Here is a 22,537-nt window from a genome sequence, read left to right on the forward strand (position 1 = left end):
AATGTTTACTTATGAATTTGTTAGTATATAGTTTAGGACTTAAACATTTTTTTTTTTTTTTTTATGACCACTTTGAGAAATAACACGAAGTGGTAGAGTCAGTGTTGCTATTCCACGTCAAACCGCATGGTGGCACTAAAAGCTGGTCACCCATGAACTCTTACAGTAGCACAGTCGAGGAAGAAGGTTTCAGTGGGTTTGACATTTGTAAGCGTGACTAAAAATACATAAATAAATAGCGAGTACTGCAACCAAAGACGTCGAATGTACAATGTCCCAGCAGTCTCCAACCGACCCTGAACGGCCAGGAAATGCAGTCTTGGTGTGTTTGGTAACAAACATCACCTAAAAAGGCAGAAAATAAGTGATGTTGACAGGTTATGCTCTTTAATTCTGATTGCAGTTGGTCCTGCATGAATGCATTCTAGATCTCATCTGTCTTACTACTGCAATACCACGTTTTTGTCGTTTTCATATTTTGTGGGGTTTAAAATGAAATGTCTAGGTGGTGTTTCGCATAAGCGGTCTAATAATAATAATAATATGTTTAATGTGTATATGTAGGGTCCCACGGGAATTGGCTACATCCCCACCGAGGAGGAGAGGAGGGTGTTCAGGGAGTGCTACCAGGAAAGTTTCTGGTACAGATGTGAGTGGAAATCCAGTATTTTTAGTCATTATTGTGCTTGTGGTTTTGTTGATATCATAAGTGAATTCTGCTTCTGTCTATAATTCATACAGCTCTTCCTATATCTGTCATCAGCATGGGCTTCACTCAGCTCCTTATCTCGAGAGGTGGGTTTATATTTCATGCAAATTATAAAATGTGATATTAGGTTGTTATATGCTAATGTCAACTATTAGCTATGTACTGATATAATATTAAAGTTAAAATTAATAATTTAAGGGTGCATTAAAGTGGTCAAAAGTGAAATAAAAAAGTGTCAAAATAAATGCTGTTCTTTGGAAAATCCTATATATAAAAATATCCTGAAAAAATGCTGTTTCTTAAGCATTAAATCAGTATATTATAATGATTTCTAAAAACTTATATGACACTGAAGGCAAAATTTAAATACAATAACAGTTATTTTAAATTGTGATGATATATTTCACAATATTACTGTTTTTCTATATAACTGATCAAATAAATGCAGCCTTAGTGAGCAAAAGAGCCTTCTTCAAAAGCATGAAAAAATATATTTTAATCTTTTAAACAGTAGTGTAACTCTATTTGTTTCAGGTGCTCTTACGGCTTCCGGAAGATTTGGATCTTTGCCCAAAGTAGCTAGTGAGTAAAATTTACTGTTACTGAGAAGGCTTATAGATGGAATATTAAATCCAAGTATGTGTTAAATATGTGTTAGTTGCTGGTGTTTTGGGGTACCTCGGAGGGAAGATGTCATACGTGAAGACATGTCAGGAGAAATTTAAGAGCTTGGAGAACTCACCACTGGGAGAGGCACTGAGACAGAGACAGCGCCACCAACCACCAGTGTGAGCAACAACATGCACAGACATTTGAACCAAAATTTAAAGGGGTGGCGTGTGATTTCAGTGCCACTAGCATCACCACATTCTCAAAGGATTCCTTAACACTCCCACTACATGCTTTCTGTCTTCTGTGGAACATAAAAGAAGATATTTCGATTTTTTTCCCCCAAACAATGGTTGAAATGGTCTATTGGTCTATAGTTGGTCTTTAGTTTACTTTAATGTATTTCAGGTTTACCCATAAGCACCCAGAACTGAGTGGTCCAAACAAACCTGACTTTGAGCCAACCTTTCAACTTGATGATCAGAGGAATCAGTCCTTCTCCTATACAAGTGATTTCACTTACAGTGACCCCATGTCCCCAGCAACTCACTCTGACACCCAAATTACGGGTAGGTTAAAGCTGCTTCATCTGTTTGCATTCAGATTTGCTGTAGAGGACATTACAACAATGGTGAAACTGATAATCACAATTATTTTGTTCAATTTAATCATGATTGCTTTCTACAATTCAACAGACTTATTGTACTCAAGCACAAATCAAGAGAACATCAACAGATGCAGGGTTTATTTTCCCTCATCTAGTTTTCTAATTTATCATACTTAACAAAAACATTAAGGCACTTTCTATTATAAACTGGTAAAACCCTAAGAAGCTTCTCTCAAAAGCTTATAGTAAAATTCCTAATATTAATTCTAAATTAATATTAATTACTAAATTACCCCCCCCCCCCCCACATACACACACACACAATTAAAACAACGAACAGACTTTGTAGGACAGATCCACCATCACAAACTATATGGTTGAGATTCATGTCAACTCACGATTCAATTCGATTCACTTTTTTGAGATTTAATACAAATTATAAATTAAATGTGTCCTTTTATTATTGCTTGGATAAAACGCTGCACATTTCTTTGTGAATTTGAAATATAAAACTACAATAATATACTAATATAGCAATTGCATATTATTGGTCTTTTGTTGGTTCCGATTGCTTCCATTGTCCTCATTTGTAAGCCCCTTTAGGAAAAAGTGTCTGCTAAATAACAAAATGTAAATAACAATACTAAATTGAAATGTTAAAACAAGCCCCAAATCAAATAAATAACACACACAAAAAAAAAAAAAATCTCTTCATATAAACAAAATAAGGCTTTGTCTGTGCTTTTTCAATTTAAAATTAGAGGAAACCACTGCATTTTAACCATGAACCAACAAAGATGCTGCATACTTGTAACATGAGCAGTTTTTAATCTAAATTAGAAAATTCTAAACTTGAAGGAAAAACAGAATGTTTTGACACTTGAAGCGTTTCTTTGGTTACTGCTGTAAACAAAGCAGCACTGCACTTATGAACGTTAATATGCATCACACAGAGGCTGAGAATAAAAATGAAAAAACATCTAAACTTTTCTATAGACAGTAAGTTCCCCTCAGACATACATTCATATAAACTCCTACCCCTAATTGAATCGTGATTTGTTTGGCATCTCAACCGATTTGAATTACAGATTTGAAAAGATTTTCTACCGGCTCGCGGTTAATTATGTCATCCCTACTTTATAACCCATATAACATTTGCTGGAGATTTCATTTCTTCGAATATTAAAAGAGAAATTCACTCCAAAATTAAACTGATGTAATTTACTTCATAGTGAAATTTGAAAACATCCCTCTAATCCAGCAGAACCAAATTACATTGAGGAGGATGTACAGAAGAAACACATGCTGTACGAGGAGTTGCGGAGTAAGAACAGGGAAAACTATGAAGTTATGACTCCGAAACCAGAGACACTGTTGATGCCTTCGGCCGAGACCAACCCAGCCAAGAGAGGTGAGACCTTATAATAACCTACATCCTAACTAAAATACCCAAATGGACATGGAGAAATAAAAAGTTACTATTTTTTAAATACGTGTCAGGTTGAGACACAGGTTCAGTTTACTAAATAAATACTTATAACTGAGATCTGTCAGTTGAATTTGTTTGATATTATATTATGCCAAAGCCAAGAACATTTTTCTTCAAATGTTTGGGGTTGGTAAGATTTCTTATGCTGACCAATGATTTCATTGTAAATACATTTAAAAAATGACAATATTTTTCAATATTATTTCAGTTTAATCAATTTCCTGCACTTTTAAAAATGTAATTTATTCGTGTGAATATTCAGCAGTAAATACCCCAGTATTCAGTGTCACATGGTCCTTCAGAAATCATTCTGATAGGCTGATTTGGTGCTCAAGAAACATTTCTTATTGTCAGTGTTGATAAGTTAATATTTTTGTGAAAACATCAAAAGAAAAACATTATAATTCCAGGATTTTGTTTTTGACGAATAAGGAGTAAAAAAAAATTAATGTTTGACCTAAACAATATATAAATGTTTCTACAGTTACTTTTGATCAATTTTACAAAAATTAAATAAATAAATTTGAATACAAATCTGTACTGACCGTGAAGTTTTTTTCTGTTTTAAGTTAGAGTAGTGTTTTTTACATATACTAGTATAATAATACTAGTACCTACTGTATATACATTCATTTTTTTTTTTTTTTTATAAACAGGGAAGAAGAATATATATGGCGACACATGGGAGGAGTGAGAGCTGCTTCAGCACCATTTCACTGTCTAGAACCGCTGTCTGTAACTGATGTCTTCTACAATACAGATGTCTAAATGTGTCTGAGAGATGTGTGTTGTTGGCTTTGTATCCATGTAATTGAGGTTGAGACAGTTTTTGTCTTTAAAGGGGTGGTTGATTGCGATTTCTCTTTTTTTAACTTTAGTTAGTTTGTAATGTTGCTGTTTGAGCATAAACAATATCTGTTTATAAGTTGCAACACTGAAAGTTCAGTGCAAACGGAGATACCGTATTTTTCGGACTATAAGTCGCACCTGAGTATAAGTCGCATCAGTCCAAAAATAGGTCATGATGAGGAAAAAAACATAAGTCGCACTGGACTATAAGTCTCATTTATTTAGAACCAAGAGAAAACATTACCATCTACAGCCACAAGAGGACACTCTATGTCTTCAGTGTAGACTACAGGAGCACAGAGCAGCATAGAGCGCCCTCTCGGGGCTGTAGACGGTAATGTTTTCTCTTAGTTCATTTTTCTTGGGTTATGTCAAATTAATTTTGATAAATAAGTCGCACCTGACTATCAGTTGCAGGTCCAGCCAAACTATGAAAAAAAAGTGCGACTTATAGTCTGGAAAATACGGTATATCTTTTAAAATTCTGTCAGTTAAATGGCTACAAAAAGGGGGACTACAAGCTCGTTCTTCCCAGATACATTACTTCATGAACCCAGATAAAGCCTGCCACCGGGAACATGCAACAAAGGGGGCGAGGCCATACTGTGCTACTTTATAGAATAGGAAGAGAAAACTAGGGGTGCACGTAAAAATCTGTGCATATATGAATCGCAATTCTGTCTTCTATTGATTGTAATGGATGTCGCCCTGCTCTGCATCTCTCGTGGTTTAGCGAATCACAACACAATGAGCCAGCCGACCAATCTCAGCCAATTGCATATTTCTGTAATATGCGAGGGAGGGGCTTCATAATAACAGGAATTAAAATCGAGGTGTTTGCCAGAGAAGGGACAGATTGGTGTGGAATAAAGGTAAATTATGTGAAAAAGAATGCGTGAACATGAACACGTTAGACTGCACCCCATAAACAAAATCAAGCCTAGAAAAAAAAACTAGTAAACCACCCCTTCAAATTGTGTACAGCTCTATAAATTTATAATAGCAGCAAGATTTTTTTAATTTGTAAGGATACACTTAGGTGTTTACATTCCAGGAAGATCATTCTAATGGTGCTTTCCTGCTCAAAAACTGGTCCCACAGTTCCTTTAGGATTGTGGTCCAGTTGCTATTGTACTTTGAGAGTTTTTATCACAACATGAAGTTGATTATCATTTACAAGTCTCTATAACATCAGATCCCTGATCTTTTTCCCCCCTACTCATTTCATCAGCACAATTGCACAAATTATTAAGGTCAGCAGTACATTTGATTCAATGATGAGTTATATGTCATTGTTTAATATAGGAGATTCATAAACCCCTTATCTGAAGTATGAGCAATTATTAGCTGGTACAGTTTTTAGAAAGACTAAACCACAATAATTGTGCTTGATTTAATATTAAACTCTTTGAATTCAAACGGACATCACAATATTCAGCATTAAATGGAAAAATGAAACAAAAATCAAGTTGGGCATATTTTATTTCTGTACACACATTGTACATAAATACGCTGAAATTATTTTTGAAAAATAAAGACGATGTCCCTGGGATTTGGGATGACATCAGACGAGAGATAGGAAATGGTAACTTCAGTAATAATATTGGTAATCACACACACATACACACACACTTTATAAATTTCAAGTTTTAAGATCTAATAACCAATTGTTTTATTGAGTATTGGGACATAACTGTTTTATTAACCTACAACTGGATACATTTACATAAATATAGCCCACTACGAGAAAATGTCTGCATAGGACTCCTGACCCAGGATTGAAACAATGATGAAAAAACAAATTAAGTAAAAAATATTTAACAAAAAAAAAAAAAAAGCCTATACCGCCCCGGAGAAACTCTGATATTTTAAAAACTATAACTTTTTTCTTTTTGCATGACCCCCAATAATTTGCTGTAATGAATTAACTTTTTCAGTGACCCAACAAACCTATAAATGTTTGGTCTCACTTGTGAACAAAATTACAAACTAAATATCTCAGGGACAGACAGAAATAATCACCCACACCCACACAAATCAAGAGACAAATATTTGCTGCTCGCCTTTTTAAACCGAGCAAGTAAACAAGGATTTAAAAAAATACTCAAAAATAATACTCAAAAGCAAACAAATCTGATCTGTGCTGCATCACTTCCCGCATCCGGTCAGTGACTTCAACTAGACTCAAAAGTCCTGTCAGAGTCTAGATGCTGCGTGGCACAGTCAGTGGTTGATTGTCTTTGTATCTGGATGATCATTTGTGAGAAGGAGGGATGGGGAACTATGCATTGTGCATTGACCGGGTCCATTTGGCTCCCAGCTAACTGAAAATCCATATGAATCGTTCCTAACATCCATATTTTTAATGAATACAGTAAAAGGGTTTAATTCTACAGTTGCCACTTCCTCGAGCCATTCTTCACTGATCCGTTCCACAGTGATGGTTGTTGTCGGCAAAAGAAAGTCACTTAGCTAGTATGCAGACGGTGTGTGTGATTTAATTAAGGTATAGTAGACGTTCCGGTTTGGAGCTTTAGAAGTGATTTTCCGTGGCCTCCTCGCTGGCTCTGTGTACCATGTGACAGTAAAGGTCACTCTGTATGTATTCATGCGCTCGCAAAACCAGAATCAGTCTGTGTGTATGTGGGTTGTAAACAGTGCTTTCTCGGTGAGGAGTGCTGTGAGTCGCTGGCTCAGAGTTTGGAGGGAGATGGGACGACGCCACATGATAAAACCCATGACTGTACCGGAGAAAGGCACCTCAGGAAGACCACGCCGGAGGGACGAGCTCTGGCCCGCCACAGCTAATCCGGCCTGAAGATGGGAATCTTGGGTAGAAACTCTATCAGGATGACCTATAAATAGGACAGAGAGACGTGAGGATTGTGAAGTTACGCGCTTCAATATTTATTTTATTTGCAATTAGATTTGGCTGTGTTTGTTGTTGTTGGCTTACATATTCCATCATGTTGTTGGTTTCACACTTCCTTTTGCTGAGCCTCCAATGCAAACATAGCTAAATGAACAGAGGGCACGTAGGAAAATTAGCACCAGAGAGGAAAATACAAACGGCAAACAAGCAAGAAACCTTAAGCATACCTTGTGATACAATCTGTTGTTTTCCCAGTCCAGTAACTTCTCTATGGATCTGCGTGTCTATAGGTGAAAGAAGACATTATTCAGCATTCAAAAGGTTTAATAACTTTAAAATAGCTTACGGTTTATGTCCTATAATGTACATTACTGTAGAAAAGTTTGGAGTCTGTAAGTCTCTTGTGCTAACCAAGGCTGCATTTATTTGAAAAAAATTCAGTAAGTATGGTGAAATATTATTACAATTTAAAATAAGTTTTCTATTTAAAAATATAATTTACTCCTGTGATGGCGAAACTGAATTTCAGTGTCACATAATTAATTAAATAATTATAAGGAACTGATTTGTTGCTCAAGAAACATTTCTTTTTATCAATGTTGAAAACTTTTATTATTATTATTTCAAGTTAAATGGTCAAACCATCAAAATAAAAATGAATTGCAACGTCTATGGATATTTAAAAGTAGAAAGGTAGAACTCGTCTTCTTTATTAAAACTTTGTTGAACTTGCTGAGCCTTCTTTGTTTGACCTAAACAATATATAAATGTTTCTACAGTTACTTTTGATCAATTTTACAAAAATTAAATAAATAAATTTGAATACAAATCTGTACTGACCGTGAAGTTTTTTTCTGTTTTAAGTTAGAGTAGTGTTTTTTACATATACTAGTATAATAATACTAGTACCTACTGTATATACATTCATTTTTTTTTTTTTTTTATAAACAGGGAAGAAGAATATATATGGCGACACATGGGAGGAGTGAGAGCTGCTTCAGCACCATTTCACTGTCTAGAACCGCTGTCTGTAACTGATGTCTTCTACAATACAGATGAAAACTAGGGGTGCACGTAAAAATCTGTGCATATATGAATCGCAATTCTGTCTTCTATTGATTGTAATGGATGTCGCCCTGCTCTGCATCTCTCGTGGTTTAGCGAATCACAACACAATGAGCCAGCCGACCAATCTCAGCCAATTGCATATTTCTGTAATATGCGAGGGAGGGGCTTCATAATAACAGGAATTAAAATCGAGGTGTTTGCCAGAGAAGGGACAGATTGGTGTGGAATAAAGGTAAATTATGTGAAAAAGAATGCGTGAACATGAACACGTTAGACTGCACCCCATAAACAAAATCAAGCCTAGAAAAAAAAACTAGTAAACCACCCCTTCAAATTGTGTACAGCTCTATAAATTTATAATAGCAGCAAGATTTTTTTAATTTGTAAGGATACACTTAGGTGTTTACATTCCAGGAAGATCATTCTAATGGTGCTTTCCTGCTCAAAAACTGGTCCCACAGTTCCTTTAGGATTGTGGTCCAGTTGCTATTGTACTTTGAGAGTTTTTATCACAACATGAAGTTGATTATCATTTACAAGTCTCTATAACATCAGATCCCTGATCTTTTTCCCCCCTACTCATTTCATCAGCACAATTGCACAAATTATTAAGGTCAGCAGTACATTTGATTCAATGATGAGTTATATGTCATTGTTTAATATAGGAGATTCATAAACCCCTTATCTGAAGTATGAGCAATTATTAGCTGGTACAGTTTTTAGAAAGACTAAACCACAATAATTGTGCTTGATTTAATATTAAACTCTTTGAATTCAAACGGACATCACAATATTCAGCATTAAATGGAAAAATGAAACAAAAATCAAGTTGGGCATATTTTATTTCTGTACACACATTGTACATAAATACGCTGAAATTATTTTTGAAAAATAAAGACGATGTCCCTGGGATTTGGGATGACATCAGACGAGAGATAGGAAATGGTAACTTCAGTAATAATATTGGTAATCACACACACATACACACACACTTTATAAATTTCAAGTTTTAAGATCTAATAACCAATTGTTTTATTGAGTATTGGGACATAACTGTTTTATTAACCTACAACTGGATACATTTACATAAATATAGCCCACTACGAGAAAATGTCTGCATAGGACTCCTGACCCAGGATTGAAACAATGATGAAAAAACAAATTAAGTAAAAAATATTTAACAAAAAAAAAAAAAAAGCCTATACCGCCCCGGAGAAACTCTGATATTTTAAAAACTATAACTTTTTTCTTTTTGCATGACCCCCAATAATTTGCTGTAATGAATTAACTTTTTCAGTGACCCAACAAACCTATAAATGTTTGGTCTCACTTGTGAACAAAATTACAAACTAAATATCTCAGGGACAGACAGAAATAATCACCCACACCCACACAAATCAAGAGACAAATATTTGCTGCTCGCCTTTTTAAACCGAGCAAGTAAACAAGGATTTAAAAAAATACTCAAAAATAATACTCAAAAGCAAACAAATCTGATCTGTGCTGCATCACTTCCCGCATCCGGTCAGTGACTTCAACTAGACTCAAAAGTCCTGTCAGAGTCTAGATGCTGCGTGGCACAGTCAGTGGTTGATTGTCTTTGTATCTGGATGATCATTTGTGAGAAGGAGGGATGGGGAACTATGCATTGTGCATTGACCGGGTCCATTTGGCTCCCAGCTAACTGAAAATCCATATGAATCGTTCCTAACATCCATATTTTTAATGAATACAGTAAAAGGGTTTAATTCTACAGTTGCCACTTCCTCGAGCCATTCTTCACTGATCCGTTCCACAGTGATGGTTGTTGTCGGCAAAAGAAAGTCACTTAGCTAGTATGCAGACGGTGTGTGTGATTTAATTAAGGTATAGTAGACGTTCCGGTTTGGAGCTTTAGAAGTGATTTTCCGTGGCCTCCTCGCTGGCTCTGTGTACCATGTGACAGTAAAGGTCACTCTGTATGTATTCATGCGCTCGCAAAACCAGAATCAGTCTGTGTGTATGTGGGTTGTAAACAGTGCTTTCTCGGTGAGGAGTGCTGTGAGTCGCTGGCTCAGAGTTTGGAGGGAGATGGGACGACGCCACATGATAAAACCCATGACTGTACCGGAGAAAGGCACCTCAGGAAGACCACGCCGGAGGGACGAGCTCTGGCCCGCCACAGCTAATCCGGCCTGAAGATGGGAATCTTGGGTAGAAACTCTATCAGGATGACCTATAAATAGGACAGAGAGACGTGAGGATTGTGAAGTTACGCGCTTCAATATTTATTTTATTTGCAATTAGATTTGGCTGTGTTTGTTGTTGTTGGCTTACATATTCCATCATGTTGTTGGTTTCACACTTCCTTTTGCTGAGCCTCCAATGCAAACATAGCTAAATGAACAGAGGGCACGTAGGAAAATTAGCACCAGAGAGGAAAATACAAACGGCAAACAAGCAAGAAACCTTAAGCATACCTTGTGATACAATCTGTTGTTTTCCCAGTCCAGTAACTTCTCTATGGATCTGCGTGTCTATAGGTGAAAGAAGACATTATTCAGCATTCAAAAGGTTTAATAACTTTAAAATAGCTTACGGTTTATGTCCTATAATGTACATTACTGTAGAAAAGTTTGGAGTCTGTAAGTCTCTTGTGCTAACCAAGGCTGCATTTATTTGAAAAAAATTCAGTAAGTATGGTGAAATATTATTACAATTTAAAATAAGTTTTCTATTTAAAAATATAATTTACTCCTGTGATGGCGAAACTGAATTTCAGTGTCACATAATTAATTAAATAATTATAAGGAACTGATTTGTTGCTCAAGAAACATTTCTTTTTATCAATGTTGAAAACTTTTATTATTATTATTTCAAGTTAAATGGTCAAACCATCAAAATAAAAATGAATTGCAACGTCTATGGATATTTAAAAGTAGAAAGGTAGAACTCGTCTTCTTTATTAAAACTTTGTTGAACTTGCTGAGCCTTCTTGCTTGCAGAACTTACAATATTACACCATGTGGGGAAAAATTTCTATGCACTCGATATTTGTGTTTTTATAAACTAATTTCCCCCAGTAATTGACAACATACCACCAATGCTTTCAATAAAGCTAAACTTCTATTATACCAGGAACTTCCCTAGAAGGGACAGAACAAACTGACCCTCTTGCTCAGACAGATGACCGGCCACAGACTAAAGCCCAGTGTACAGCAACAGCACAGACAGCCGCACAACAGCCAGCGCACATTGACTGGGAGAGCCTTCCTCAGACAGCTGTTCACATTGTTTATGCTGGCTTTGAACTCCTCTGGTGCGACCTGTAAATCAACAAATAAAGCAAGAACCCATGTCAGACCTCAGAATTATATATATCTCATTATATAAATGTAACAGTGGCACACCATTCCTTTTCCTTTCTGAATACCAGTAACAACAGACATTGAGGCTTTTAATTTATTCTCATTGAGAATTAGTAAAATACAATTCTGCATGCAATATTATTTATTTGAGAAAAACCCACTGAAATTAAACTTACCTTCCCTGTTAGGGCTGAGGGGAACTCAGACTCAAATTTATTGCTCAGTCCAAACCTGCAGGGAGGAAAAATAAATAAGGTTTGGGATATCAACTTCTTAAACTTCAACAAAAGCCACAATATTTACAGTATATCTACCTTAATACTCTATAGCATATATATATATATATATATATATATATATATATATATATGTATGTGTGTGTGTGTGTGTGTATTTTATACTGAAACCAAGGGTTTTAATCCTGGGCATGCTAGGGGGTCCATTGAAAAGTTTAGAGAAAAACAGTGTAATAAATAATGAAATTATATCAAATAAAATAATTATAGTAAATGAAAACTACATTAAAAAGTAAATAAATTACTAAATATATTCATAATTTTCACAGTATATATTGGGTCTTTATACAAGAAAATACAGATGCCTAGGTCCTAAGCATGAAGATTTAGATTCATACTAGACATGGTTCGCAAACGAATGAAAGATTCATTATTTTACTCACTCTTGTGATATTCCCATATGTTTTAATAACTTTAACAAATAAATAAAATTTGGCAGCCGCAGTCACAATTTCCTTTCAAAAAAGATGTGAACGATGACTGAGGCTGTGAGATGGAACTTCTGAAATAAAGTCACACTAGAGTGTGATCACAACTGACCACAAGACTTTAGTTTTTGAGTGAACTATGCCTTTAAATGTTCAATATATTTATATAGCAGCAGCATTTAGGGCATATAATGCACATTCGAACATTTCAAATGCTTTCTAGACTGTTAAACTAGGTTTTCAGACTAGTCTTAGCTGCTGTAGTGACGCTGCTTAGCGTGTCTCCTGTGTCTCTAAATGATTGATAATCTGTATACGAGCAGATCCAGAGCTGCCGGGTGTCTTACACAGTGACGTGTCCGGATCCGCGCACTATCACCGGGTCCGGAGCATATTTGAGCAGCTGCTCCTCCGCGGCCCTGTCCTCGTCCTCTTCTTCCTCTTCCTCGTAAATCTCGTCAAAGTCCTCCATCATCTCCCCCTCCTCGGCCTCTATGCTTCCCGAAAGAAGCGCCGAGAAAGACCGTGTTTCGCACTCGTTACGCAAATATTTGCAGTAACGCTGATCGCACGGCCGAGAAGAGAAACGACGGTACCGAAATCCGGATCAAAATATCAACATCCGCCGAAAGTCTCGGGCGGTTTGATCTCGGGATACATCGCGAGAGTATGTAAATCGCATTCACTGTTTGGGGCTCATTCAATTTATCGGGGTGTGACCTGCATTGTTTATAACTAGTAAAATCAAGTGATAGTTGACATAATACCCCCTTAGCAGCACGATGAAGGAATAAAACTATTCTTCAGAGTTAAATGTTTCCCTCTTAGTTTGCGTTTGCTATTGTACGAGGTACATTAAAAGCTTTATTATGGTGTATAAATATAATCTGCCAAGCTATTTAAATGATTATTAAATATAATTTTATTAAACAAAGAGATGAAGAAATATTGCCTTCATATACATTGTATCCTAGAGTTTCTAAATATTAGCAACTTGTTATATTTAGGACACGGCTTGCCAAGGAATTAATACTTTTAATAAGACTTTTCTTTCTTTTTGGAGAATAAAGGATAAAGGTTTCTTGAGCACAAAATCAGCATAGTAGAGTGATTTCTGAAGGATCGTATGATACTGAAGACTGGAGTAATGATGCTGAAAATTCAGCTTTGCAATCACAGGAATAAATTAATCATTAAAATAGAAAACGTAAATTTTAATTGCAGTATTTGCAATATTTATTTATTTTTTACTGTATTTTGATCAAATAAACACAGCCTTGATGAGCATAAGAGACTTCTTGCAAAAATATGTGTACACTGTTACAATATGTAGAAAAAAAACTGCTAATACACAAATTATGAAAGACACAACAAACATTACCAAATGCTTTTTTTTAATCCAATAAATCAACATCTACATGGTACAGCTACGCTGGAATAAACAACAAAAAAAGGGAAACATGACAACCAAAGGAAGATAAGCTGGATTATGGTTTCATTCAGCATGATCTGGTTGACAACCAGTGCTCTGATGATGAGGAGGAGGAAGGAGAGCGGAGAGGAGAGGCAGGAGTTACTCCATGGCCTCCTGGTTCTCCTGGTCAGCAGAACGCTCCTCGCTGGGCTCCTTGCCCTCTTTGCTCCTCTTGGACTTCTTGTGCTTATGGCGCCGGTGACTGTCACCCTCCTCGCTGTCATGTCTCCGTCTGCTACTACTGTGACAGGACAGAAAAGTGTTAGAAGAAACTAACAGGTTCTTAAAAAGAAAGGAGAACTTCAGGTAGTGTTTCCCTGTGTGTGTGTGTTTGCATGCATGAATGAAATGAAATTAACTTTCCAATTACAAGACCTCTTTAAATTTATTTACACAGGTATATATTTTTACCTTTATAACCTTTTTGTAACCTTATTATAATGTACATTGCAATTAAAACGGCACACATAAGATTAATGTTTTAAAGTGTGAAATAATGGGGGGAGGGGTTAATGATATACATGATGATTTAATATGAAACTAAAACTATGAAACAAAATTGCATTCATCCTTACTATATATTAGGCAAAATTTTTTATATATTTAAAAAGACTAGTATGTGCAACAGTCTTGCCTTGTGTGATATTGCTTAACTATCTCATGTGTTATAAATATATACATTTTTATTCATTTTGGTGTCGTTTCTGCCCCAAGCCTTCTTTAATTTCCAACATTTGTGTGTTACCTCCGTGATGACTTGTGCCTCCCTTCTTCTTTCTCTCTGTGCCTCCTCTCTCTGTGACGTTCCTCCTTCTCACGGCTCGATCGCTCCCGATGCCTCTCATACCCTCCTCGCTCTCCATAGTCACGGTAAGAACGAAACCGTTCTTCATCACTGCAAAAGAGCAAGTTTAATTGATTAAAAGCTCAAAAATAGAACCAGAGAAACTAGGACAAAATATTTTAAACCTTGACAGAGTCGAAAAGTCGAAGACAACTTTTTTCCCCTTTTAACATTTACTGATGCAGAATAAGAATTAACATACTTAACATCTAAATTAGTCAGTTTATCAATTCTAAACTAAAAGATGAGAGTACAACTGTGTAGTGAATGATTGGCTTGGCGTCCATCACCTGTTATAAGCCACAGAGGTGGGACTGTGGTCTCTCTCATGGCCACGTTCCCTCGGTCTGTCCCTCTCTCGCTCTTTTTCCCTCTCTTTGTCTCGCCGAGGGTAGTAGTCCCACTGCTTCGTGTTGTCCATCAAACCAGGCCAGGGGTTAACAGCTCCTTGCATGGGTGGAGGAAACCCACCTGAAAACGAAAACCATAAGAACAATCCCCAATGCGCATGATTCTTAATTGAGGTTAATAAAGCCTAGAATAGATTTAAGTACTTGTGACCTGTACTGAGATATAAATTAAATTCGTTTTTCAGACGAGTAGAATAGACTGGGGAGATAGTCCCACACTCACCTGGAGGAAAAGGGTATGGAGCAACAGGACGCCCATCATATCCTCCCGGGTGCCCACTGCTAAATACAGCACACAGGCAATTAATCTAAGTGTTAAAGTGCAGATTCTAAATGCTAATGCTAATTACACTTCAAAAATGGCATGTATTTAAATCAAAATACAGATCCTTAAAAATATATTTTATATATATATATATATATATATATATATATATATATATATATATATATATATGAAATGTGTACAGAAGCTAAACCTACTTGTCCATATTAATAAGTGAAGGAGGAGGTCCTCCAGTGGGAGGGGGGAAATCTACAACACAAACAGAAACAAGACTTAAACAGAAACACAGTAACAGTTCATTATTTATTCACAATCAGTCATAAATTTCAGTAGACAGGTGCTTTAACATAAGTTTATTTTGCTATGTTTGTTATGTTATTGTGTACTCAACTTACTGGGTGGAGGAACAGTGATGGGAATCCCTGTATATATAACCCAAAATAAAATAAAAAATAAAGATAAAAAAAAGAGATGAAAAATGATTTCAATAACTGCACAGATTATGACAAATACATAAAAATACAACAAGCACACACACACACACACACACACACACACACACACACACACACACACACACACACACACACACACACACACATATATATATATGGGCTGAAAGGGGCATCACTTTGGTGTGCGTGTATGTATGTATGTATGTATATATATATATATATATATATATATACATACATACATACATGCACACACACCACACCAAAGGGATGCCCCTTTCAGCCACTGCAAGAGAAGCTGGTCATTCCAGATCTGTGATTTCTCAAATACTACATCTTTAGAATGACACTAACTCATTCAAGTCCCCTAATAAGGCTGGTCATTCACGTAAGACAAATGCACAAGAGGCATGAGACTTTGCTGAGGAGCATGTTGTCTGGAGAGAGGAGAACTGCTCACTTTAGTGATGAGAGCAAGTTTTATTTATGTGGGAGTGATAGGAAACATTTTGAAGCTCAAGTGTGTAAAGAAGTCAGTGAAAGGTGGAGGAGGAAGTTTCAATCAGCTTTCAATTTTCATGCTTGACAATACTCATGTCACACTGCAAAACAGGTAAAGCATTTCCTTAATGAATAATGAAACGTCCAGCCCAAAGTCCTGATCTAAACCTGACTGAAAATCTCCTTGGCGACAAAGTTATGGCGAAGAAACCCACACGAGCTACCAAACTATATACTAGGACCTCTACACTTTTTACTAATTTTTGGCATCTATAACCCCCTCCCTTGCTACACTGGTTACTCTTCTTCAATTTTGATAACTATTTTCCACAATTTAAAGTTTTTTTTTTAATTTGTGTTAAATTGGGAGTTAAGATGAACAATATTTTATAAGTATATTATATAAGTATTTATATATTGTTCTCCAATTTTGATCTCCACTGTGTGTGTATATATAGGGCCATATGAAATGCGTTTTATTTATTCCTAAATTCGGTTGAATTTTTTTCCAAATTACATTTTTTCAATTACATTTTTTCCAAATTACATTTTTTAAATTTAATTTAAATTATGATCATTTTAATGATTAATTTACAGGTTATTAATAAAAGAGAATGTATAATTAATTAAAATCAGGAAACTTATACAACTTAACATCAATATATTAAAGGTTTAACAAAAAATATAAATTTTTAGGGCTGTTTTTGTTTTCTCGCGTTCCGTTTTATTGTTACTAAATTCTGCGTTTAAGCAGGTCTAATTATTTGAATGCATACAATTTACTATGACGGGTTGCATGTGTATATACTCAAATGTAATGGTAAAATGCTCAGGAAGTGACTCTCAAGGCAGTTCTGGAGATGTTGTTCATGTATTTGTGTCCTAATTTAGAGAGATGGCAGATGCAAAAATCTGAGTGCTTCAGTATGTGTATTAATGCTCCATTAATACACATAGAGATACACAGAACGTGCAGGATTCATATTTTTTTTTAAGTATTTTTGCAGCTTAATATTTACAGATATTAGTCCATATCGTGATTTAAGTGTAATGATGTACTTCTGATTAATTCATTGAAACTTTGATAAGTGACGTGACATTCCAAGTTATACAGTAAATTCCATTTTTACTACTGGATTCCGCAATCCCGTCTGCATTTTCCACATCATGTAAATCATACGGCCCTATATATTTATATACATAAAATGTAAAAAATAAAATACAATTCACAATTGCCAGACTTACGTGGAGGAGGGATTAGAGGTGGAGCCTGACTGACAGGAGGAGGGAGGAATGGAGGAGGTGGGATGTTTGGAGGCAGTGGTCCAGGGGGAAAGAAAGGGGGCGGCATCTTGGCGGGTTCAGACTCAGGTTCCGAGATCACCTACAAGTGTTAAAGTCAAACGATTCAGTTCCCAATCAAATGATTCAGATTTAGGAGAGAGTGAGAGCATGTCACGTATGTAACCTGGATGTTATTGCCCTCCAGATTGTGGCGACGTCGTCCTTCCACCCTGCTAATGGTTGCAGTCTGTCGGCCAATCACATCTATGGTCCCGGGTGTCTTCCTGCAACAAATGCAAACACACACATACAGCTTCACGGGAGTGTACATGCATTTCTGTGTTTACCCTCTGTCTTCCAGATGCATAAGAAACACACAGCTCAGAGTAGGGTTAGGCGATAGGACTGTATATCACAGATGATATATTTGTGAATCAGAACTGCTTTGTTATTTACTTGACAGGGTAATGAAGAAACATGTTAGTACACTAACATCACTGCAGTAAACTTTGTGACTTGGAATTCAACTGATGTATGCTTATTTTTGAGTTTGAATGTCATGCAGTTGATTGAGTTCAAAAATAATCAAAAATAACTCCACTGTGTTGTGCATTTATTACAAATAGTGTGGTTTACATCCATCAAGTTCCAAATCAACAGAAAAAATCAATCAAATCATAAATCAGATAAAATAATTGCTAAACAAAATGACTATACAGTGATATAAAATACTGGTCAAGTCACCTACCCCTACCAGAATGTCATGCCCAAACACACACATAAAAACCCAATATGAAACACTTTTCTAATGACTATACAGTTCTGCAAAGAAAAACGGTCCAGATTGCTCAGTCCACTTTCTTGTAAAACAAATCATGCCCATGTTACCTCCCACTTACGTATAATAGGACATTTCTTGAGCGGCAGGCCCTGCCCAATGTGGAGGGGATATCCTATGAGGGCATGAGTTAGGGGAGAGCAAAAATTAGTTATTGAGTACATGACAGATGCGGGACAAACACTGTACATGCATTTCCAAAACATGAAGACTCTGAAACTGGAGTGTGGTAACTGAAATAAATGAACCCCAGTGGATTATGAGAGAACGTGTTTACCTCGCTGGGTTGAGACCTGCTTTATACAGGTTAGATGGAGAGGAAAAGTCTGCTTTAGCTGCATGAGCTGCAACTGTGATCTCCTTTTCACTGTTGCCTGTGCGACCCTGCTGAACCTGAAAGAAAGAAGGAGAGAAAGAGGCGGAAAGGGTAAAAGGTTAAAAATGTCAACATTCACATGTTACTAACATGTGACACTGAAGACTGGAGTAATGGCAACTTAAAATTCTACTTTTTCAACAACTTGTTCAACATTTTAAATTGTTAAACTATAAAAGTTATGAAATGATCTGAGAGAAATTCATGCAAAATAATTGTTTCCAAAACATTACATATCAAAGGAGCCAGAATAGTGGAATCATGTGAAGAATTGTTCAATTCTTTACAATTTCCATCTGTAGTAACAGCTTATTATGCTTACTGAGATCTTGCTGGTGGTGGCTCCAATGTTGTGAATGTCGAGGCCCATGCGTAACCTCTTCTGCTTTTCACAGTACGCTTTCCACGTGTCCTCATTAAAACCATAGTTAAAATAGTCCGACAAGTCCGCACCTGTAAACACACACATATGCTAAATAATATGCAGATGCCACAAACGAGCCATCACGCCGGTTCCTGAATGAATACACACCAGGCTTCCTCCATGGTTTCTCCTCAAAGGACTCCATGTCCACTTCCAGGACTGGAACTCCATTGATGCTGCCTGGAGCGTCGAGGTCTATGCCTTTCACTTTACTACCTACCGAATACACACTTAAATTATGTCAGGAACTGATAAATGTTGCTTCGTATGAAAATGCATCTGTAAGTGAACTGACGTATTTTGTGAGACAGTGCAACACTCACCTGCTCCATAAGCTCTGCTGCCAGCTGACTTTATGTTCAGATTCACAGGAGTTCCCCCATATGCCCTGCACAATAAAACATCACAAATATACCAGTTCTACAATCCATTTCAGTTATAGAGTATCAAAATAACAACAATGTAATAAAAATATAAAAAAACACAAAATAAGGCCCCATCCAAATCACGATTAGTGCAATAATTAATGCAATATTAATTACACTTGGAGGATACCATAATTCCAGTACTGCCGATGATATTTAGAGCATAAAAGGGATAAAAATAAAACTTCTGTTTAATCTTGTGAAAGAGATATGATTACTTTAGGATGTGTTCAAATCCTTTGTTTACATATAAACATTGATCGACATTGTAAACATAAAGCATATCACATAGAGTAATAGGACAATCAAATGCACAAGCTTCCACCATGTTTACCATAAGTGATTTGCTCCATGTGTGTTTATAAGTAATTAAAGGCCTAGATTAAACTGGTTCCTGATTACTTGTACTTTTAATGGAGGGACAGAAACATCTACAGTTTCGTTAAAAATATCTTATTTTGTGTTTCGAAGATTACCCAAAGTTTTATAGATTTGAAACAAAATAGGAGTGAGTAAATGATGACTGCATTTTCATTTTTGGGTGAACCATCTCTTTAAAAGTACATGATCCAAGTGAGTTAAATCAGAACGATCGGCTGTTTGTTTTTGTTGTTTTTTTGTCCATCATCTGATGTCAACATGTAAAGTCCACTTCTACCAGCTTGAGCTGCGGGCAGTGTCAGATCATCTATCAAACACCCAGTGTGAACCTTGCAGTCTCCAGGATGGGAGCACAGTCACTGGACCCTTACGTGTACTGTGGTGCTCCTGTTTTGATATCGCCGATGGTGACACGGACATCATCATCGTCATCATCGCTGTCGCTCTCACTGTCTTCATCTTCTCCAGGTGCTTCCTCCTAAGACAAACAAAAAGAGTATCTTTAATTAATCAACATACGTGTTCCAGATGGGCATTTTACATGAATCTGCAGCTTTCGGCATGCAAAACAGACAAACATTGCAGTGTAATGTACAGGTGTAATATTGATATTTACATTAAGCAAAGCAGCAATCAAAGCTGACCGTACATCAACTCCATCCAAACTGAATGGGGCTGCTACAGTGGTTGTTTGTTACCTGACTGGCCACACCATTTCCAGTAGTGGTGGTGATGTCAGCGGTCGGGGTGACCTCCTCAGAAACAGGAGGAGTAGAGGTCACACTGCAGATACAGACGGATCAGCATAAGAATGATGCAGATGAACTCCTTAGTCAACTTAAAGAAGCAAACCTTAGCATTGGCTGGTTTAACGCACATGCTATACAAATACTATATAATGTTATTTAAACAAATGTGATTTTGCAATCTAATAGTCTATGTCATAAAACCAACTACAAAATATTATTCAGTGAAAGCATTAGGAAGCAACATAGCAGTGTGTATGATCATTTGGTAATCTTTTATTTCGGAAGTTTTAATCAATGATTCACATCAAATGTTTGGAAAAAATTTGATCAATATGTTTAATATTTATAAACATTTTTTATTTATTTAAATAAACAGGTAAAAATACAATTTGATTAAAATAAGTAAACCAGTGAATAAATACTAAATATATCTGCGGTACAGTATGATAACTAATAGAAAAAATACAAACGAAGCATCTTCAAAATAATATTTTAACATACTATAAATGCTAGTCTAATAGTGGTCTTTATACAAGAAACTATATAGATGGCTTTTAAATTTTAAGAGTCAGCTCCGTAGTGTAAAAACTTGATAACAGTCTCCTTGTCTACAACACTAACAGTAAAAACTTCACTTCTCACCTGATGGCGGCTGTCAGTTTGGCCTCTTCTTCTTCTTCTTCTTCAGTTTCTTTACTTTCACCTTCATCTGTAACAAATACATTATGCATTGGTGACAAACTGATTATGAGCTGAATTTTTTAAAAGGGGCTGCTTGCAAAATACTGCTGATGACAAATATTATTATTTCACACGTGCCTTACAGAACCAAGAATAGATTTTGAAAGTGCTCTTGAAACGAATCCGAAATACATTCCACAACGGGGTCTGTTTGAGATTTGATTTAATTATCTTTTAATTACTCAAATTATGTATTAAGGATTAATATTTCTTAAATCACGGACATTTAAAAATGTAACTTTAGCGAAGTGCTGTAGATTAATAAGCGCATTTCTCCTGAACTGTTAAGTGTTCATAGATTTGGAGAATAGATTTGGCGCTGACTGACCCCCGTACAGCCATTCCTCCTCCTCGTCTCCTGCACTCGCTTCAGCGGCGGTGGTTTTATCCGCCTCCTCCGCAGACATCTTCTTCTCCTCTGGGCTCTACAATGCGCTCCAAGAAGCCAAAGACACGGTCAGATTAAAACCCACCGAATCCCGAAAGAGCGGACGGATATTTCAGTGGGAAAAAACACAAACGCACATACGAATAATATAGAAAACAAACTTCTTGAATAATGTTTACGGAGCAATCCACACTTCCTACAACCTCTGTGTGATGCTCTGGCAGACTTGAGGACATCAGTTCCGGTTCATGGGTATACAAATGAAAAGTCTTTCACTTGTCGGACATGTGATTAGAAAATAATAATAATAATTGTTGTTGTTGTTGTTGTTGTTGTTTTCTTCTGATGCTCAAATGCCTGGGATTAAAACCGAATATTGGAAATGTGTGCAGAACTGGAATCTGGAAAAAGGGTGATTGTTTTAATCAATAATAATAATAATAATAATAATAATAATAATAATATATGATTATTATTATTATTATTATTATAAATGTATTGTTGTGTCCAGACGTTAACTGATAAAATAAATGAATAATTATGTATGAATAATTGATTTTAATAAGATTTTGTCTGGCACTTTGGTCCAAGTAGCCTACAAAGTTATTGAATAAAAGTCATTACATATGCATATATCTCCCATAAACACATGCTAAATGTACACGATTCCTAAAATAACATTTTCAG

The 22,537-nt window shown here is 36.1% G+C and overlaps 3 protein-coding genes across 11 annotated transcripts; 1 reads left to right on the forward strand and 2 right to left on the reverse strand.

The window, feature by feature from the left end:
* The first annotated feature begins 158 nt into the window (after positions 1-158).
* On the forward strand, positions 159-8,193 carry LOC127972253 (OCIA domain-containing protein 1). 3 transcript variants are annotated; one of them, XM_052575744.1, is made up of 8 exons: positions 159-322; positions 565-649; positions 742-795; positions 1,244-1,291; positions 1,368-1,497; positions 1,727-1,887; positions 3,187-3,336; positions 8,087-8,193. In XM_052575744.1, exons 1-8 carry the CDS (start codon positions 272-274, stop codon positions 8,122-8,124), a joined length of 717 nt encoding a protein of 238 aa, XP_052431704.1. In that variant the 5' UTR covers positions 159-271; the 3' UTR covers positions 8,125-8,193. The 3 variants fall into 3 exon arrangements, with proteins under 3 accessions (XP_052431704.1, XP_052431622.1, XP_052431780.1); XM_052575662.1 differs by lacking the exon at positions 8,087-8,193 and adding an exon at positions 4,071-4,194; XM_052575820.1 differs by lacking the exon at positions 8,087-8,193 and adding an exon at positions 4,071-4,194 and having other exon boundaries at positions 3,190-3,336.
* Positions 5,728-12,925, reverse strand: LOC127972420 (cysteine-rich hydrophobic domain-containing protein 2). 4 transcript variants are annotated; one of them, XM_052576104.1, is made up of 6 exons: positions 12,622-12,891; positions 11,727-11,781; positions 11,353-11,508; positions 7,363-7,419; positions 7,220-7,279; positions 5,728-7,118 (listed from the first exon to the last, which is right to left on the reverse strand). In XM_052576104.1, the coding sequence occupies exons 1-6, from the start codon at positions 12,747-12,749 to the stop codon at positions 7,068-7,070; spliced, it is 507 nt and encodes a 168-aa protein (XP_052432064.1). In that variant the 5' UTR covers positions 12,750-12,891; the 3' UTR covers positions 5,728-7,067. The 4 variants fall into 4 exon arrangements, with proteins under 4 accessions (XP_052432064.1, XP_052431973.1, XP_052431892.1 ...); XM_052576013.1 differs by lacking the exon at positions 7,363-7,419 and adding an exon at positions 10,663-10,719; XM_052575932.1 differs by lacking the exons at positions 7,220-7,279; positions 7,363-7,419 and adding exons at positions 10,520-10,579; positions 10,663-10,719.
* Positions 12,926-13,651: 726 nt separating this feature from the next.
* Positions 13,652-22,094, reverse strand: LOC127971988 (pre-mRNA 3'-end-processing factor FIP1-like). Of its 4 annotated transcripts, XM_052575547.1 has the most exons (18): positions 21,992-22,069; positions 21,791-21,887; positions 21,364-21,430; positions 20,671-20,755; positions 20,344-20,450; positions 19,490-19,554; positions 19,275-19,382; positions 19,065-19,195; positions 18,644-18,759; positions 18,428-18,481; positions 17,713-17,812; positions 17,490-17,628; positions 15,684-15,710; positions 15,486-15,537; positions 15,226-15,284; positions 14,883-15,063; positions 14,494-14,643; positions 13,652-13,989 (listed from the first exon to the last, which is right to left on the reverse strand). In XM_052575547.1, exons 2-18 carry the CDS (start codon positions 21,867-21,869, stop codon positions 13,848-13,850), a joined length of 1,662 nt encoding a protein of 553 aa, XP_052431507.1. In that variant the 5' UTR covers positions 21,870-21,887; positions 21,992-22,069; the 3' UTR covers positions 13,652-13,847. The 4 variants fall into 4 exon arrangements, with proteins under 4 accessions (XP_052431507.1, XP_052431434.1, XP_052431319.1 ...); XM_052575474.1 differs by having other exon boundaries at positions 21,791-22,094; XM_052575359.1 differs by lacking the exon at positions 21,992-22,069 and having other exon boundaries at positions 15,226-15,281.
* Between the last annotated feature and the right edge of the window lie 443 nt (positions 22,095-22,537).

This window comes from Carassius gibelio, chromosome A1 (genome assembly GCF_023724105.1).
Source record: "Carassius gibelio isolate Cgi1373 ecotype wild population from Czech Republic chromosome A1, carGib1.2-hapl.c, whole genome shotgun sequence".
Lineage (NCBI taxonomy): Eukaryota > Metazoa > Chordata > Actinopteri > Cypriniformes > Cyprinidae > Carassius > Carassius gibelio.